The 20,645-nt window shown below is 25.6% G+C and overlaps 1 protein-coding gene across 2 annotated transcripts in view; it reads left to right on the top strand.

Moving 5' to 3' along the window:
* Nucleotides 1-14,698, top strand: part of LOC135925833 (uncharacterized) — a 109,223-nt gene extending 94,525 nt beyond the window's left edge. For both annotated transcript variants that reach the window (XM_065461352.1, XM_065461353.1), the window contains 7 exons: nt 4,636-4,846; nt 5,082-5,267; nt 5,959-6,066; nt 6,237-6,434; nt 6,801-6,920; nt 14,160-14,331; nt 14,557-14,698. In XM_065461352.1, the coding sequence (XP_065317424.1) occupies nt 4,636-4,846; nt 5,082-5,267; nt 5,959-6,066; nt 6,237-6,434; nt 6,801-6,920; nt 14,160-14,331; nt 14,557-14,564 (1,003 nt within the window). In that variant the 3' untranslated portion in view covers nt 14,565-14,698. The remainder of the gene's footprint in view (nt 1-4,635; nt 4,847-5,081; nt 5,268-5,958; nt 6,067-6,236; nt 6,435-6,800; nt 6,921-14,159; nt 14,332-14,556) is intronic.
* The last annotated feature ends 5,947 nt before the right edge of the window (nt 14,699-20,645 follow it).

The following is a 20,645-nucleotide window of genomic DNA, read 5'->3' as shown; positions in this document are numbered from 1 at the left end:
ATGGTGTATACGCTTATCTATAGCCTGTGTCGTATCTAACACGTATAGCTGGGCATAAGTAGGCAAAGCATTAGAAGGTGGGTATAAATTAGATGTGCGGTGATATATTTGGCCGTGCACTTTGAAACAATAAGGGCCACTACCTGTAAGCTCCGAAATTTTTGCGCCCATCGATGCAAAAGCTACTGCTGAATTATAAGAACGTATATTCTTCATAAAATTATTATGTAACTTATCTTGAGGGTTTGATATAAGATTTTTTAAATAAGGAGGATATGGTATTTGGGTAAGGTTAACCTTCCCTTTATGACAGCACTGTGTGAATTTACCGTCGGTCGGTCTCTCAGCTATGAAATTCATGGAAAAACAAAATTGACATATGATATTCATAGGCCCGCAAGTATGTTCAGTTATTAAGTGAATATCATTAGTATTAAAATGTGTTAAATTACTTCTATTTTTAAGAATAGATGTATAGGTGGTGGGGAAAATCTGTTTAAGCTTTAGACGAAAACGGGCAGCACATGCCCGCATCCTAGCAGTTTTAGTTGATATAACAATAGGAAAAGGTTTATTTAAATTAATACTTTGAGGTGTAGGTACTAAAGCTACTATAGGTTTGGGTTTCTTGGATTTTATATGACTTCGCACTTTACGACCACTTTCCTTAAAATAAAAATATTTTATCTAAATTATTGGAAAATAAAACTTCTTTTGTTATGTTTAATCTTTTTCTATTTCCCAAAATAGAAGTGTAAGTGGTAGGGAAGATTTGTTTAATTTTTTGATGAAAACGGCTTATGCATGCACGAATCATAGCAGTTTTAATTGATAAATCAATTGGGAGATATAAATTTGAATTAGGATTATGAGTTGTAGTTAATGAAACTAATTTAGGATTATTATATTTGGATTTTATGTGATTCCGTAATTTGCGGATACTTTCCTTTGATTGTTTGGGAGACTGTCTATTTTCCATAGTATTCTATTTATTAACGTTACAAAGAATAAAAATTAAATATTATTTTCAAATAACTGGTAACACAAAAAAATTCCTAAATCTAGAAATGAACGTTTTCGTATCTTGGTAATGTTAATTTTTTTTCTATCAACTTTCCTATCATCTTAACGTTAATTTTTTCATTTCCCTCTCTCCTAATGTTAAAATATTTTTTTTCTATCAACTTTCCTATCATCTTAATGTTAAATAAATCGAGCTATTATTATCTCGTTAATGTAAAAATTTTTTATGGCAACACTGGGATTCGAACTGCAACCTATCGTTCGGAAGAACTGAAATAAAATATATAAAAGTCATAATTCATTTAAAAATACAATCAGAATATGAAAGTCGCATAGGCCTTGGTTTTTTGATAAGGCCTGGCCATGTCTGCGAAAAAAAATTTCCCGGCCAATGTCATCTCTATTTTAATCTATCACAATTTTAAATTTTATTTTAAAATCTAAATATAAAATTAAATTTAAGACATTGTTATTAAATTACAATAGAAATAAATGGAATATAAAATTAAATTTAAGAAATTGTTATTAAATTACAATAAAAAATAAATGAAAATTATATAAAAGTTGCATGGGACTTGGTTTTTTGATCAGGCCTGGCTATGTCTGCAAAAAAAAATATCAGGCCAATGTCTATATCCCATATTTAAAATTAAAAAATTTTCAAGAATCTCTATTTTAAATTTTACCCAGATATTTATAATACCCTTAATGCTCGCGGGTTACATTGCAACAATTTTACCTCTTTTTCTCTTAAATTTTAATATTTTTATAAAATATATTAATAAAGCATATTTCGTATCATATACACCTAACTAATTAGTAATTACCCACAATAGAAATAAATGGAATATAAAATTAAATTTAAGACATTGTTATTAAATCAAAATAAAAAAAAATGAAAATTTTATGAAAGTTGCATGGGACTTGGTTTTGATCAGGCCTGGCTATGTTTGTAAAAAAAAATTTTCAGACCAATGTCTATATCCCATATTTAAAATTAAATTTTCAAGGATCTCTATTTTAAATTTTAGCCAATATGATTTCTATCACAATTTAAATTTTGATATTTCTAATACCCTTAAATACTTTTAATGTTCACGTGTTACATTGCAACAATTTTACTTCTTTTTCTCCTAAATTTTAATATTTTTATAAAATATATTAATAAAGCATATTTAGTATCATATACACCTAACTAAATAATTACCCATCAACCCCGTCATTCTGATTAAATTAAGTTAATTTTATAAAAAAAAGTTTCATATATATACAAATATATCAAAATATAATATTGAAGGGGGGGGGGGGGGATAGATGGAAAGAACGTTTGCCTTCCGAACGATAGGTCGCGAGTTCTAATCTAAAAAAATTTTTAAAAAAAAATTTTAACATTAGCGAGATAATAATAGCCCTCGATTTATTTAACATTAAGATGATAGGAAAGTTGATAGAAAAAAAAAATTTTAACATTAGGAGATAGGAAAGTGAAAAAATTAACGTTACGATGATAGGAAAGTTGATAGAAAAAAAATTAACATTACCAAGATATTAAAACGTTCATTTCTTGATTACGGCTAATATATATATAGATATTATTCACAAAATAAAAATATATTAAATATTATCTAGTCATTTATATTATAATATAAAATTATGATATACCATTTCTTTTTTTAAAAAACTAGTGCTGTAAAGTAACATCAAAAAAGTAACGTGAACGCCATTCGTTACCTTCTTCTAGAGGTAATGAGTAACGGTAACGCGTTTTTTTTGAGTAACGCAAAACGTTACTTGTTACTTTAAATTTAAAAAGAAAAAAATATTTATATTATAATATAAAATTATGATATACCATTTCTTTTTTTTAAAAAACTAGTGCTGTAAAGTAACATCAAAAAAGTAACGTCCTTATTAACGTGGTTGCCTTTTTTGAAGAAAAGGAACGCCATTTACCTTCTTCTAGAGGTAATGAGTAACGGTAACTTTTTTTTGAGTAACGCAAAACGTTACTTGTTACTTTAAATTTAAAAAGAAAAAAATATTTTATTGTACTATAAAATACATTTTTTAATATAAATAATTTAAGCCCAATTTTTTAATTCATATCAACCACCATTCCTTCATTTTTATTTTGAATTCTTGTTGTCAAGTTTTTAGTTGAAAGTAAATCTAATATTTAATCAAAATTCAAAGTAAATGTTAATAATGAATATTAATATGCTAATTTATAATTTATTTTAAGAATACTTTATCCATAGTACTTATTTCTTCAGGTGAAGATGATTTAACCCTTCTGTGGCCCCAATTTTAAACATATTTTACACCAATAAAGATAATTAAGGGTACAAAGTCTACACTTTGTAATTGTAAATTATGTCCCAACGCAAATATTTCAACCTCAATTTCCAGCAGTTCAAACTTAAAAAAGCCTATGAATTAATATATTATTATTTTAAACATTACTTTAACAATATTATATTAAATCATGGGTATTATAACATAACCATAAAAGAAGTATTCTTCATAATATTTTGAAAAGCTTAATCATGAAATTAAAATATAAGCAATTAAACACAGGCTATTTAAATTGAATTAGCCCTGGATAAAATTAGAGGTCAACAAAGGAATGCTGGAACTTATTTCCAGTTTTAGAAAAGATCTTAATAAAGAAAGAGCATAATTCATTTATCCAACACACATACCAGAATATTTTCTGATAAAGATTAATTTTTTGATGAGCAAATGAATGAAGATCCTTGTGAAGATCATCTATTAAGCTTTTTTCAAAATTAATATAATTCATTAAATATTTTTAATAATTCCCCGAATTAAATTTTTTTTTAATTAAATATAATATAACTGTCCCATCCACTGCGCCAATAACATGTTAGCACGGCGTATTGAGCAATAAGCGTTCTTGTTTGTCTGATCAAAATTTTGAAAATATATTGTTGCTAAAAATAAATAAAAGATTGTTACAAAAAGATGATATATTATATATAAAATATATTTTTTATATTTTTATTTATAATATAATTATTGAAAAATTTTTTTTATAAAATGATCTTATCTTATTATATATTCTTTTTGTATAATTTTATTTATATTATATATTGTAGGAAAAGAATAAATTTTTTTTTTGTATATAATATTTAATTTTTAAGTAACGAGTAATCCGTTACTTTTTTGAATAGTCATTTACTCGCGTTCCTTTTTTAAAAAGATAACGAGTAACGGTAATGTTCCTTTTTTCAGAGGAGTAACGGTAACGCGTTTCTTTTTTGTAGTAACGTTGACAGCACTAAAAAAACACATCTGTAAAATGACTACCATCTATACTTGGTATCATCTTCATAAAGTGGGCATAGGATTATCTAACTCGTACCTTTCATATTCAAGTTAATTAATACTCTTTAAAATAAATATTTCTAAGTAGCACAAAATAAGGTCGCCCTTTATCTTAAAAATAGCTAGCTTACCAAACACAAAACAGTAAATAAAGCTGTATTATTCCTTTTTAAACTCCACTGACCGACCTCTAGAATTATAATTTATGACGTATTCAAGGTATCCTAGCAATTAATATCTATTTTTAACATTTTTTAAACATAGAGATGGACTAGTAATGAAGCTACCTTTGAGTGTCCTAGAAAAAGAGTTATCATCTCCATCTTTTAGATCCAAAAACAAATTCAACGAAATTAACAAAGCAAAGAAAGATTTGGACCAAATTTCTCAACAAGAGTTAGAAAAGTGTAATCAAGCCCAACCAAACTCGAAAACTCCTTCGGCCATTAAAGAAGATAAAGATAAAATTTTGCGAGTTAATGTTAAAAAAAAAGATGAAGGATTAATTAATTATAGATAGAATAATTTTAGTTAAGTGTTGAATAAGTGCTAAATTGAAAATTGAACATTTGAATACGGCGGTGCTTTATTAGGGAAAAGGAAAAGAAGAAAAAGAAAATAAATAAAAGTAAACAAAAGTAGGAATTCGGGAAAGAGAGGAATTTCAATATTTTCATTTATATATATTATTTATTCAATATAACGCGAAGAACCGAGATGAAATTATTGAAATAACCTTAAAGTCTCCGAAATCGTCCCAAGATAGCCGAAAAAACATATCCAAAAATATGTCCCTGTCCTCTAATAACAAAGGTGCCATCAAAAACAAGGTATTAAATAAGTCCACTAAAGAAATTCTTCCTAATGAAAATGATATTTGTCCATGGGAGGATGAAGTAAGTTTTTTTTAAAATAATATAATAATCCTAGCGTTTATTATTTTTAACTACATTAATTATCAAATTTATTGCTAATCTTTTAATGAACATTTTATAAAGGTTTAATGGCATTTCAAGAAATAATAATTTATATTTATTTTTGTTTGATTTTGCATCTACTACGTCTAGTGTTATTTATTCTCTTATAAATTCTTATTTTTTTAATACATTTTTATTCAATTTTAATATTAATACGATAAATTATTCATTTTAGAAGTTCCAGATAATATATTCTTTCATTATTAGACTATGCCCGTTTTATATTTATACTTTTCTAAAGCCATAATTATTTAAATCTAATTGTCACTAATATATTTATTCTTTTATAAAAGTAAAAAATCATGAATAAATTTAAAATAGGGGAGGGGAGGGAGTGGGGGGTGGGGAATGGGAGGGGGGGGGGGGGGTTGAATGAAAATAGATGAAAGAGATTCCCTAAATGTGAGAAATTTCTTCGCTAAAAATGAAGATGAAAGCGCATATAATCAGGGACTGGAACAAAACTTGGAAGGAATGGAACGAGAATGAAATGTTTAGAAAGAACAAAAACTCAAAAATTTCCTTGTTCTGGTCACTGCTTATAATCTAACAAGAATAAATTAAATTATTTTAAATGTGATAAAATTTTACATTTTTAATCAATTATCAGGAAGAAGTAGTAAAAATTTTGAAGGCTCAGAAAGAGAGCAGGGAATTATCGAATATCAAAAATCTAAGCAAGGAGATGATGGAGGAGGTGTGTCCTTGGGAAGACGAAGTATATAATGCATTTTAATTTATATGATCAGTTGAAGAAAAGAATAAATATATTTATAAATCTTTTATCTTTGGTGAAGGTGCCTTTATATTTAATAATTAGTTTTAAAATTGAATATTGTTAAAATGCAATTGAATAAAATTAAAATTCTCTGTTTGTATAATTGACAGGAGGAAGTAGAAAGAATATTAACAATTGACAAGAAAAAAGTGGAAAAGTCCGTGATAAACCTTAAAGCTAGTCCTCTTCTTATTCGGAAGGAGGACGGAAACTCCAAGGAAACGGTGTCATCGCCTAGTAAAACATTTGCAAACAGAATAAAATCTCCTAGGAATAGTCTTAATGAGGTGTGCCCATGGGAAGATCAGGTTTTTATTTTTTTCTCCACTTCTTTTTCTTAAATTTGTTGGGTAATAAATCTTAAGAAATATTCCCAAAATATTAACAAAAATTAAATTTACTATAAAGAGATAAAAAATAATCCCAAAAATTTTAAGAATATTCCCGAAAATTTGACTCTTCTTAAAATACAAGATTTATTGGGGAAATTTTATTTAAACTTATGGAGAAATAACATAAGATATTTTTCATTGAAAAAAATTTTTATCTATTATTTTGTTTTCTTTTTCTTTCTTTTAATTTTTATTATTTTATTTTCTCTCCTTTTTTAAACAAAAGATTTAACAAAATAAATATTCCAAACGTCTTATATTATATAATATTCTTTCCTTCAGGGAGAAATAATTCAAGCTATGAGTCAAGATGCCAAAGATGTTGGCATCGAAGTTATACATTTGAGCAAACTTCAGGAAAATTCGAATAATAATGATGAAATATGTCCATGGGATAATGAAGTAATAACTCTCTAATTTATTCTAAGAAGTATTTAATTGGAATTCTTATTTATCCAATTTTTTCGATTTTTTTAGTCCGTAAATAAAAAAATATTTAATTAAAATTAATTTATTTTAAATATATTTAAGGATTCTAAACTTTTTCAAAACTAATCATTTTTTTATTCTTAATTTCCCATAATTATTTTTATAGGGAAATGAAATTACAATTTCTAATTTCCTCTTTCTCCTTTTTATAGGGTTAAGAAGTATAAATTTTTGAGAGAGGCGTGAAATTAGTAATAAATATATATGAGAAAACTAGAACATTAATAAGATTTTCATTTCAAATATTCTCTACTGTATTATTCGATAGTATATGAGAGACCTACAGGGTCAAAATTTTAGTCTCGACCCGGAATTTTTAATTTTATTTTAATTTTTGCTGTATTTTGTAAATTGTTTTTAAAAAAAATTAACAAATAGACAGTAAAAGAATATTAAACGTTACATTCTAAGATTTTTCACTGGTTTGATATATAATCCAAATTTATTTTTTAATGGCCCGCTCATTTTGTAAAATTAGGTTCTGTTTATTTTGGGTTGTGATTTGTTCTGACCTGCAGTTTCTGATTCTGATCATTCATATCAGCTTTTTTGAATAATGAGTTCTTGTCACCCAGGTAGATAATTTGGGTAGTAAATGCTTTGATCTAAAAATTTAAATAAAATTTGCTATTTAACCTCCTGCTGTATACTCAGTGGGTACTATACTTATTCTTATAGCAATTTTTCTAGATAAACTACAAATCTAGGAGTAAACTCTGGTTGGACCAATTAATAAAATTTTGTAAAATTAGAATAAGCCCTTTTGTCTCAAACAAAAAAAATACTCATTTTCAAAAAAAAGAATTCTAGATAGAAAATATGCATATTTCAATACATTTTTGACATAATTTAACAAGTTCAAAAGGGTAAAAAGTTAAATTAACTCTTCTTTTTTTTACCCCGCTTGTTATGTGACACGATAACAAGCGTCAATACCGCGAAATTTTTACCGCGAAATGTATTATCGCGAATGCATTATCGCGAATGTCGATTACCGCGAAAAGATATTATAGCGAATGCATTACCGCGAATGCATTATAGCAAATGTATCATAGCGAATATATTAGCGCGAATGCATTATAGCGAATGCATTACCGCGAAAATATTATAGCGAATGCATTACAGCGAATGTAATACCTCGATTGCATTATCGCGTGCATCATAGCGAATGTATTATAGCGAATATATTAGCGCCAATGCATTATAGCGAATGCATTACCGCGAAAACATTATAGCGAATGCATTACAGCGAATGTAATACCGCGAATGCATTATCGCGAATGCATCATAGCGAATGTATTATAGCGAATGTAATACCGCGAATGCATTATCGCGAATGCATCATAGCGAATGTATTATAGCGAATGTATCATAGCGAATGTATTAGAGCGAATACATTACAGCGAATGCATCATAGCGAAAACATTATAGCGAATGCATTACAGCGAATGTATTATCGCGAATGTATCATAGAAAATGTATTAGAGCGAATACATTACAGCGAATGCATCATAGCGAATGCAATATCGCGAATGCATTACAACTAACATTATCACAATGCAATAGTGATTTATATTTGACAAAATTATATTTAACCCATTTATTAAGTTCCAAAAAACCAGAGAACCAGCTTAATTGTCTATATTTATTTAAAGTAGCATTTTAAAATTATTTACCTCTAAAACAGTCATTTGTTATTTATGAAATTCGTATTTTATTAAAAAATATGTAGAATTTGGTATAATCAATTTTTTTAACGATTAGATTAAGTCGTTATTTACAAAAGACCCTATTAATAAATATTTTAATATTTTATATTTTAAGATTGATTCTAGTAAAAGTTAATCTTTGCCCCAACAAGCCCCAAACCCCAGGCTTGTAGATTATATTGGTTTATTAAGTCTCCTATAGGATAATTGTTATTATCAATAATACACCATTTGTATATAAATAATTCATAAAAAATTTCAAAATGTGATATTTTATTTTAAAAAATGTTTAAGTTTTAATGAATTTTTTAATTTTTTTTCTAATTCATTTGATTATCAACCACCAGAAAAGGTGAAAGTTAAAGGGAAAAAAATAGAATTTAAAGCTATAATAGCCAATGAATACTTATTATATCATATTTTTAAGCATAATATAATTAATTCGACCTAATTCTACTAGCCCCTAGTTACAGATAGAATTAACCCTTTCCAGCGCTAAAAAAATATGTTGATAATTTTTAAAATTTTTTAAATAAGATTAGATGAAGGGGAACATTGGATTGAGACCTCTATCTTATTAAATCTTTTGTAATCGTCAAAATTATTAATTTTATAGTTTTAAAACATAAAATCTTATCTTTTTTAAATTTAAACATTGTTAAATTTAAAAATAATAAATGCCAACTCCTGTTTCAAATATAAATCTTAAAATGATAAAAAATATATTTAATTATATATTTTGGTGGTTTCAATAGAGATGATATGTGAATTTAGTTCAAATTTAATATTTTGTAAGTTATTTTCAAATCATATTATTCTGCCTGAAAGGGAATGCCTACAATAAATATTTTTAAACATAATGATTATGAGACTTTCTGAAATGGGAAAAGAAGAAATTTTTAATTTCATATTCTGTCTATTTAATTATTTCTAAATCTCACTGTGCAAATTGGTTTATTATTCATGATACGGTTTAAAACAATTTCAACTTTAAGAGAGACAGAGGGCCACAAATCCATATTTTTATGCCGTTTGATATTATAGTGAAAAACATTTTAATTATGCTTTAATATTATTTACTTATCTTAAATTCCGTATAAAACAATTTATAAAATACAGAGAAAATATTCAAAATAACGAAATTTGAAAATTTAGGGCAGGGCTTTAAATAATCAGAGCTAAAAAATGCAGACCGAAGAACACAGGTATATTAATTTACAACATTTATATTATTTATTTTATTACTAATTATGACATTGAAATATGTAAATTCAATTTTGTCAGTACTTAGCTAAATATTAATAAAAGTATAATTTTTTTAGCGTTGATAAAGGGGTAACTACCTGAATCACGGGGAAATTTTTGATCTTTTTTTTATTTATTTATTTTTAAAAATATTTTTTATGTGGTCACTTGAATATTTATTTTTTTATATATTTTTATGTGGTCATTTGAATAATTATTATTTTAACTTATATATTTTTATGTGGTCATTTTAATAATTATTATATGGTCATTTTATTATTAAGAAAACCTCTCATTTGTATATATGTGAATATAGTTATTTTAGTAATTTGTTTTTCCTTAAAAATATATATATCTAATATTATCATTAATCATAATTAAAATTAGACATAAATTTGATATAAAAAATAAATTTTTTATTTTTATAGGCAAAATATATTTAAAAATAATTTTAAAATGGCGTAAAATTATTTATGACCCAGACAAAATGTTTTTAAGATTATTTTATCCCTTTTTTTTATTCAAGAGTGTTGTGAGAATTTATATTACAGCTACTGGCTTGTTTTTTAAGAATAGTAAAGATTCGAAAATTTTTGTCATTTTATTTTACATATTATTAAAATATTTTTATTTTTTATAGAAACAAGTTACTCAATATATCATTTAAATAATTATGATTAAAAGTTATAAAGGTTTAGATCTAGAGATATATAATAACTTCGTTTACAGGCTTGATAAAAAGGTGCCTCCTACCTACTACTATAGGTGCGTAGAGAGAGATACTCACAAGTGTATGGCCAGGCTCACATGCCGAAATAATGAAAAAATTCCAAATAAATTCGAGCACAATCATATTCCGGATATTGCTCCTGAGTCACGAAAAATTGTTAACGAAATTAAGCATATAGCGAAAACAACTATCGATACTCCCAGTATGATTATCTCGGAGATATCGGCAAATCTAGATGAATCCATCGCAATAAAGATTCCTAACTCCAGCCTTATTAAAAGGATAATACATCGTACAAGAAGCTCTCACAATCATCCACCACCGTGCCCAACTTCTTTGGCCGAATGCTTTATTTTCTAGAGTATTAAACTCTAAGAGATAATTTTTTACCAAAACTATATACTTATATATTGCATATGCGGCTATAATTTTTATTTCTACCGGACCGCTTGAAGAATTTTTATAATGCTTTATATCATTCGTACCTTCAAAAGTAACTTTTTACACTTTTACACTTTTACTATTTTCAAAAATAAAGATTAATATACAATTTTACCACACAAAAATCATCTTATATAAAAGAAAAAATCCTATTTTATAGAATAACAATTTACCCGAACAAAATTGGTAATATAAATACTTCAAAATATGATCTTAATCAAAGCGGTGCTACTGGGACTATTTTTATGGGGTTAGGTCGAACCTTTTTTTTTTGCTATTTTTTAAAAATTTGACATGCAAAAAAAGCCAAGGAGAGACCAACTAAAAGAAAAAAAAATCGAAAAATGTTATTATATGATAAATAATTGTTTGGTATACAAATAATTATATCAAGCATAACAGTCAAGACTGCTTTCAATGTCAGTTATTAGTTACATGGCTTTGCAATTTTATTGTTTTTTTATTTGCAAAGATTGTGAATGTTTTAAATGATTTTATATAACACTTTTATGTTTTAAATCATTAAATATATCCTAATAAAAAAATATATAAGCAGAGTTTATAATAGCCTCGACCAAGGGCTTGTTCGTCCCCGGGTAGGGTTCACTCGGTTACCAAAAAAAACTCCAGGAAAAATGATATTTTGAAAAAATTATTAGAGATGTATTTTTGAAATTTAAACATATCATAAAACTAATAGAGCTGAACAAAATGAGATATTTTTTATTAAAAATGATAAAGTACTTATAATTTTCTTAAGGTTTGCCTTTAGGGTTCGCCATAACCCCATTCTCCCCTTTAAGTTTTCAATAAATTAAAAAGAAAAAACTTGATGTTTAATATTTAAAATGATTAGATGAAAAAGAGAAATCTATTTTATTACTTAGAATCTTTTTTATATATTTTGAGTCAAAAAAAGAAGAGCCTTAGCCTTAATTTCAATAAAAAAATGTTTTTAGAGCCAATCCCCATTTTAACTTAATTTTCAGATTCAACTAGGTCAGTCGAAAAGTCGATAAATAAAAAATTGTAACTTTCATGAAACTCCATTCGCGATATGATAATGCATTCGCTATTATACATTCTCTATAATGCATTCGCTATAATGCATTCGCGATAATTCATTCGCTATAATGCATTCGCTATAATGGATTCGCTATAATGCATTCGCTATAATGTTCGCGATAATTCATTCGCTATAATACATTCTCTATAATGCATTCGCGGTAATATATTCGCGATAATGCATTCGCGATAATGCATTCGCGATAATGCATTCGCGATAATTCATTCGCTGTAATGTATTCGCTATAATACATTCGCGATAACATTTTCGCGGTATTAAATTCGCGCTAATACATTCGCTTAAATATATTCCTAATAGAATTTTATTTCATGTTTAACTATGTTGTATCGATTTAATAATGATGCATAGTTTTAATTCATGTAAATAGTTAATAAATTAAAAATAATTCAAAGGTTCCTGACCAAATTGTCTGAAATTTATAGGGTTATAGCAGCCCAGATCTCATGTCTTGGCTACCGGAATAAATATATTCCTAATAGAATTTTATTTCATGTTTAACTATGTTGTATCGATTTAATAATGATGCATAGTTTTAATTCATGTAAATAGTTAATAAATTAAAAATAATTCAAAGGTTCCTGACCAAATTGTCTGAAATTTATAGAATAGGTATTGTACACATACTGAAATATATTTTCGGAAAAATTAAATCTGCAATTTCGCGCGCTCAACAAATTGTCTTGCTATTTTCCAGCTCAATATCATTTATTCAGGACATTTTTAAATTTGAAAAATCTGAGTTTGCCTATGCATTCCATCATGTGTAAAATACCTACCCTGTAAATTTCAGAGAATTTTATAAGATATTATCATAAATTAATGATTGTATTGGCCTTAATTTTTCAAACCCAGCTCGACCCGAAATTTTTTTTAAAAAAATTTGCCCGGCCCGTGGACAATTTTTTATATTTATCTCGAAAATCCATACTATAATAAAATTTATTTATTCACCCAACCCCGAATTTGATCTAATATATAAAAAAGTTTTTTATACTAAATATATTTAATTATTTTAGGATTAGATAAGTCGTCATTCGAGTACACTTAATTATGGTTTTAAATTAGAATTGCCATAATATGCACTTTATTGCAATATAGTTTTATATTTTTTACATTGAATATAATCTAATGTTCTTTATTATCTAATATATCTTTAAAATTATTCCATATTTACTCCTATAATTTTTATGTTAAATTTAAACTGTATATTTTATTTATTAATTTAATATAAAAGATTCTACAAAAAAAATAGAAGATTTATATTTTATATTTATACTCAAATAGCTATTAAAAATAAATAAAATTTAACATTTTTTAATCGGTTGACTAAACTACAAATGCCCAGGTAAACTATAAATGCCTAGGTAAACTACAAATATATAATATTATTAAAATTTAAAATCTAATTATATTTATTTTTAATATAATTATATTAAAAGATATAGACTATTTATAATGAGATAATAGGAAATACAACTTATATTCTTTTATTATTGAATATATCCAATAATTTAATTTTTATAAGTTATTTATTTATATCATAAGAAAATGAATCTCACTTCAAATAATATCAAAAATTTTTACCTAAGCATTTGCAGTTTAGTCAAACCCTTTTTTAATGGTAAAAAAATAAAATATTCCATAAAATAATAAAAAATATTGGTCTTGTTTCTTGCAAAAATCTCTAACATTTCGGTCCATATTTTTTTTAAATATTAGACCTAGCTCAGCCTAAACTAAAGAAAATTTAATTTATAGTATCATTTTAAATTTATTTTACATATTTAAAATACTCGAAAAGTTTGAAATGATACTTAACAGGTGTGAAATTATATTTCTTACGAGATAAAAATGTTATAATGTATAATATATTTTTTTGAACCTTAAAATTTTCTTAACTTTTCTGCTATCCGCATAAATTTATTTTTTAAATATGATAGGAAGAAATCGAATGTTTTGAAAAGCATAAAATAGTTCCCCAAATACCAGTAGAAGTGATAGAGATTAAGAATAAACATGTTAGCCCGCCACAATTCGCCAACGTTAAGGATACCCTCAAAGCTAGCGATTCTACTAAGATTATTAGAAAAAAAACTTCGATCAGCAATAAAAGTATTTTTTTTTCTCGAATAAATGTGAGAAAGTATCGAATATAAAAAATATAGTAAAGAAAGAGCAAAATCAATGTTAAATAAACTGATTATGAGTTATTTTTATTTATACTAATTCCGGTATATAGAGCTAAATTAAATTCATTAAAAAAATATATTAATTATGATGAACTTAATTATGAAAAAATAACCCCAAATTTATATTTAATGAAAATTATTTTTTTAGAAAAATAAATCTCCAATCTTCTTCAATTGAAAACATTTCTCAACAATGACGGAAAGAAGCATTTCAACCCATACTTGATAAAAATAATTAAAATCAATTCCGCGCATTGTTAATTTTTTTTGTTGGTCATTTCTTTTTAACCCTATACCCAAAGCTATTTTGATTTTTATTACTTTGTGAATTGATAATATATTAAGATGCAACTCCCTTTGCAAAAAAAACCATTTATCAGTTCCATCTTAATACAAAGTCATTCTAAAGATGTAAAATATTAAAATCAGCTTTAATTAGAATAAAAATAATTATAGTTAACTTTTTAAAAAGGATTTTATTTATTATAAATTAATTATGAAGTTTTTAGGTTTTCCAATCTTAAGAAAATTTTTATAAATAATAGGACACTGTAAAACGATAAAAACACGGCCAAATATAACAATGTTATATTTATTGGGGGTTTTTTCTATGTTGTTAAAGGGATCATTTTGAGCCGATTTCTAAAAACAGCTAAGTCAATATTTTATCCAGAAAAATATTATGCAAGTCTAAAGATATAGCTAGCTCATAGGTGGCACATAGGATTGAACATCTATTGGCGAAATCTCGACGCTTAGGTAATATTTTCCTATATATAATGTTGAGTTAGCCGTTTTTAAAAATAGGCTCAAATCGAATCGTTTAACAACACTAGTTTTTTCCTCTTCTATCTCATCTATTATATTGCTTATTTCTAATTTAAAGACACACAGGGTACGAATAATTTGTTATAATCCAAAATTTTTGCATATTCCTACCTTTAGTAAGCACAGTATTTGCAAAATTGTGTTTATAAAAGTAGTACAATTATCTATCCAGGATATATAAGGTAAAGCTTAGAGAACAACTTTTCTTATCTCTTTTTTTCTCTAGTTGCAAAATTTGAAATCCATATTTTTACACATTCCTGATGGATAAACAACTTGCAAATTTATTTATCAAATTAATCATAATTCATCCTATTATACTTATTACATGTGATATAAATTTATATTATTTATCATAAAATATATAAATTATACATTAATATATTTGTCACCTTATGATTCAAATATTATCTTTTTGATTGTAAAAATAAGACAGGAAAAAAATGAAATTATAGAAAAATTTATAACCGAATATAAACTTTGTTGGTATAGCTAATTACTAGGCCAAAATAAATATAAATATTTGATAAAAATAAGAGCTAGAATTTGAATTTATTTTCCTCATTATTTATTGCTTAAAATTGAATAGATATTATCTTCTAAAGACAATGGGGAAAATTAGCTTGTCTTGGACGTCGGTATTGATAGGAATTAGTAGGGTATTTGACGTCGGTTGATAGGAATTGCTTTGTAAAATGGTTAGTAGTAGGGAATAAGAATTTTATTTAAAACTAATTTTTATTATGAAAATTTAACTGATAAAATTTATAATATACGATCTCTTATTATATCCAAAGTAAATCAATTATGTAAATATATATCATATAAAATAACGTTTTCTGTAAAAATTAATAAAGTAAAAGTTTAATTTAATATATCACATGATAGCCTTAAACCTTCATTATCTACAATAAAAAAATATATTAACAAAATAAAATTGTTACTACTATGTAACTTACTTCCAAAAAAAATTAAGTATCTGGGAAAAAAATGATAATGGGAATTAATTTTGAGAGACAATCATAAAAACTGGGGAAATTAGGGAAAGAACTCGCTTGGCAAGCGAGAGATATCTTAAATAAGGACAATACAATCAATAAGTTCAAACAATATGGATATTTTGTCAATCTTTAAGAAAGTAGGGAAAAAAAGGTAGGGAACTATATAAAAAGAATTATAGAGAGTCCTTACCATTTATGGCCAAGGAAAATATTGTTATATTTTAATTTTTATATACAATCAATGATTACAAAAATTAGGGGTATGTATGACACAAATGCTATCAAAAATTTAGAAGAAGATATTTGGAAGAAATAAATAAATACAAACAAATCAAAAAAATTGTGAGGGGAGTGGGGAGGGGGCAAGCTAGCAATGGAATATAGTTTTTTTCCGTAATTATATCCTTGACTTAGACATATATAAGAAGGGTACACTATAATTGTGCTAGTAGTTATACATAATAGTTCTTTTTCGTAATTATATATTAATTACACTATATATGTTTAATGAGGATGACCAACCTAAAAATAGAATATAGCTTTTTTTCGTAGTTATACCCTTGACTTAGACATTTATAAGAAAGGTATAACTTACTCTATATTAATTAGAAAAATATAATAATAACCAATACTGGTTTTAAATTTAATTATTATATTACCACATTCCAGTCATGTATTACTTTAAATACTAATCATTATTATTAAAAAAAAATTAAATTTATATCTTAAACAAAATAAATAATTTTTTGATTATAAAAAAAATTTTGACTATAAAATTGAGGAACAAATGAAAACTTTTTTTTAAAAAAAATATAGAGAATAATGAATATTTCTTTTCACAACCGTCTTTTCATCTTCAGACCCATACCAGGCGCGCATAGATTGACAGTCTCCGCACCAGCTTCCAATAAGCTGGTGACCCTATCCTCCACCACAAAGACAAGGGGGCAAATTAGCTTGTCTTGGACATCGGTATTGATAGGAATTAGTAGGGTATTTGACATCGGTTGAGAGTTTTATAGTTAAAAATAGTCTTTTTAACACTTTTATAATCAGAAGTTCGGTTCTTTCTTTTTAATTAATTAACCAAATTATTTTATTATTTTATTTATTTACCAGAATCCTATAAGGTACACTTTATAGCTTCTTTATTCTTGAAAATTTTCCTTAAAAAAAAATAAAAAAAACTAACTATTTTTTAAAACAAAACAAAACGCGAAAAAACTAACTTTATTTTTCTTTTTTTCTTAAAAACAAATAATGAGGACAAAAAAAATTATTCTATATAATTATCATAATAATAATAATATTATATAATAACAATAATAATAACAAAAATATTATTGGTTCTTTTCTACAAAAACTAATATATATAAAAAATCGATAAAATATTATTTATATTTTTCCTAATCAATCCCCAACTTTCACCACAGAGAGGAATTGCTTTGTAGAATGGATATTTGTAGTAGGGAATAAGAATTTTATTTAAAATAAATTTTTATTATGAAAAGTTAACTGTTAAAATTTATAATATACGATCTCTTTTTATATCCAAAGTAAATCAATTATGTAAATATATATCATATAAAATAACGTATTATTAATATAAATAAAAGTTTAATTTAATATATCACAAGATATACAATAAAAAATAACAAAATAAAATCGTTACTACTATGTAACATCTTCAAATACAAAGAATTTGGAGAACATACAAGACATATTGTCTTTCTTCATTTCGGATGGTAAATGATCATTACATAGTTCAATGATGATTATAACCATATTTACACATCTTTTCCATACTTCAACATTCCCATCTTCATTATTTTTTTTATTTTTTTTCAAAGATCCGAACCTTTATTTATAACGGTTAGATTAGGTTATGGTTTAGTATATGAAAAATCATATGGTTAAGGTATGGGATTCGGTTCAGATAATTATAAAGGTTCATTTTGGTTCAAACAAATACTATATAATATGAATCTCATGAATTATATTCACTTTAATGAAATGTGAGGTAATTCCGTCTTGGCTCTAAAATTGAGTTTTTAAATAATTTAACTGCACAATTTACGAATATTATTTATTCTATTTGTTTTGTATGAATGTTTTATCTATATTATGTTATCAACTAATTATGTCATTGAATTTGATTTAAATTGATCACGTCTTTTTAGTTTTAGATGCAATATAAATAGGTATGATTAAGCAATATAGATGATTAACCCTTAAAACGATTTTTACGTGAATTTGACGCGAGTATATAAAATATGAGAAAAAATATGTAAAGATTCATTAAATGTTCAACCCGGGTTAACCCTTTTTATAGATTCATTACTCCATCAAAAAATAATTATATCTCTTCAATAGTTAGTTTAGATATTTATAAAGACTTATAACGTTTTAGCGGTTCATTCCTTTCTTTTTTTCATTGTCTAAAAGGTCACCTGATAGAGAAGTAGATCTTAGCATTTAAAATCATAAACTTTTCAAGTTTCATTCTAATCATATTTCATCATAAAGAACTTGACCAATTTTACCATTATTCCTTATATTTACCCACAACTCTTTTTATTTGGTCAATTAACCATTTCTTCGCATTAGGATTGTCATTTTCCAACATCATTGCTCAAGAATAGTAACTCCTTTTATCTCTCGTTGACCGTTGCATAAGTATGAGAAACATAAAGGGTGAAAACGCAGAGCCGTAATACCAACTAAGTTTTAAATAAATTTCTGACATATATTTGGTTGTTATACATATTCTTTATAACTAATACAGAATTCATATATTATAATGCAATTCTTAAGACTGCACAAATTCAATTATGGGAATTCCATTTAGTCAATGGGCAATTTTCTCCATACCAAAAAAGTCGTTAATTGAGATAACCCGCTCCACCAGGTTCGCCATTGTTTTTTATGGCGACAGTGAGGCATGCAAAATTTTTAAAATACTATTTAATTATATTTTTATATTAGAGTATGTCCAAAGTCAAAAAATTCTAGCATTTATACATTATGGGTCCAAACTCGATTTTATACATTTTTTAATAAAATGCTGACTTGACGTACCCGTATAGTATTCTTTCTTAAACAAGAATATTAAAATATGAATTGCATTGGTATATAATAGTTACATATCATTCACAATCATTCATAAACATACATTATATTTTATATTGGGATGTATTGCCCTCCCGCTAATTTTTGCCAAAAAACTCCATATTTTTTAAGTGTTAAATTTGAATCCCACTTCTCTTTATTATTTTTATAGAAATTAAAATTTTTATAGTAAAAAATTTTTTTTTATAGCCTCATAAAAGATAGTGAAGCAAAAAATATATTTTCAACTTTTTATTTTCATTATGCTTTATTTAAAGTATAGAAACAAGTTTCACTACAAAGTTATAAATAGTTCGATTTTATCAGGCTTTGAGCCAACTCTAATAAGGCTGAGCCAAATTTTTAAGCGAAAACTATTATCTTAGACTGGATTGAGTGTTAAACTTAAAGGATATCTTAATCTTAAAAATACTTGCCACAAGGCTTAGCAAATTTTTTTGACAGTTAGGATTTGGCCAATACAACACTACAGGCATGAAATATTTAGTAATGAGATATTTTAAATGTTCAGATAGGAATTTTTCAAATAGATAGGATGTTGTAATTTACTATGAAAGAAATAATAAATTAGATATTTATCATCAGGTTCTTCAGTGTTATTTTACCAATAAACATTTTTTTTATTGATTGATTGATTGTTATATGAAAAAATAATTATTAGGAACATATTGAAAATAATTAAAAATTATGAAGGCAACGTCTACATAACAGAAAATTTGAAGGCAAACCGCCTCCGAAATCTACACTTATCTGCCCAAAAAAAAATTCAGGTCTCATGATCATTTAGATCGGAATAGCAAATAATTATTAGTTGGTTATCTGATTCTAAATATTAAAACGAACGTGTATAAATTCAAACTGTACTAAAATGTTATAAGTGAATGAATGAGAAATAACTATTTATTAATAAATTTAAATTTTTTTATCAATTATTTTTACCTTTAATCTATAAATAGTGTTTATTTTCTACCCTACCCATAGATGCCTACCTTCTTCAAGGAAAATCGCTCCTACCCCCTCTCGTGTTGGAGTTGTATGTAGGTTATTTTTTAAAGACGGCACTCGATTCACAAATTTTACTTTTATTTTAAAAAGACTCTAGAAAAAATTAAAAGCTAGTAAGATTAAAAACAGACCTTAATAAGAAAGCATCATGCAGTCTGAATATTTTAATTTACAAAACTTTTAAAGATTTTAGTGGATGATTTTTGTCATGTTATATAATTTCACGAGAATTTATAAATTTTGAGGTTTTTTTAAATATATTTAGGTCAAATAT

Source organism: Gordionus sp. m RMFG-2023, chromosome 3, assembly GCF_954871325.1.
Source record: "Gordionus sp. m RMFG-2023 chromosome 3, tfGorSpeb1-WG-v2, whole genome shotgun sequence".
Taxonomy (NCBI): Eukaryota; Metazoa; Nematomorpha; class Gordioida; order Chordodea; family Parachordodidae; genus Gordionus; species Gordionus sp. m RMFG-2023.
Note: the sequence above shows the minus strand (reverse complement) of the source record. Positions and strands in the feature narration are given on the sequence as shown.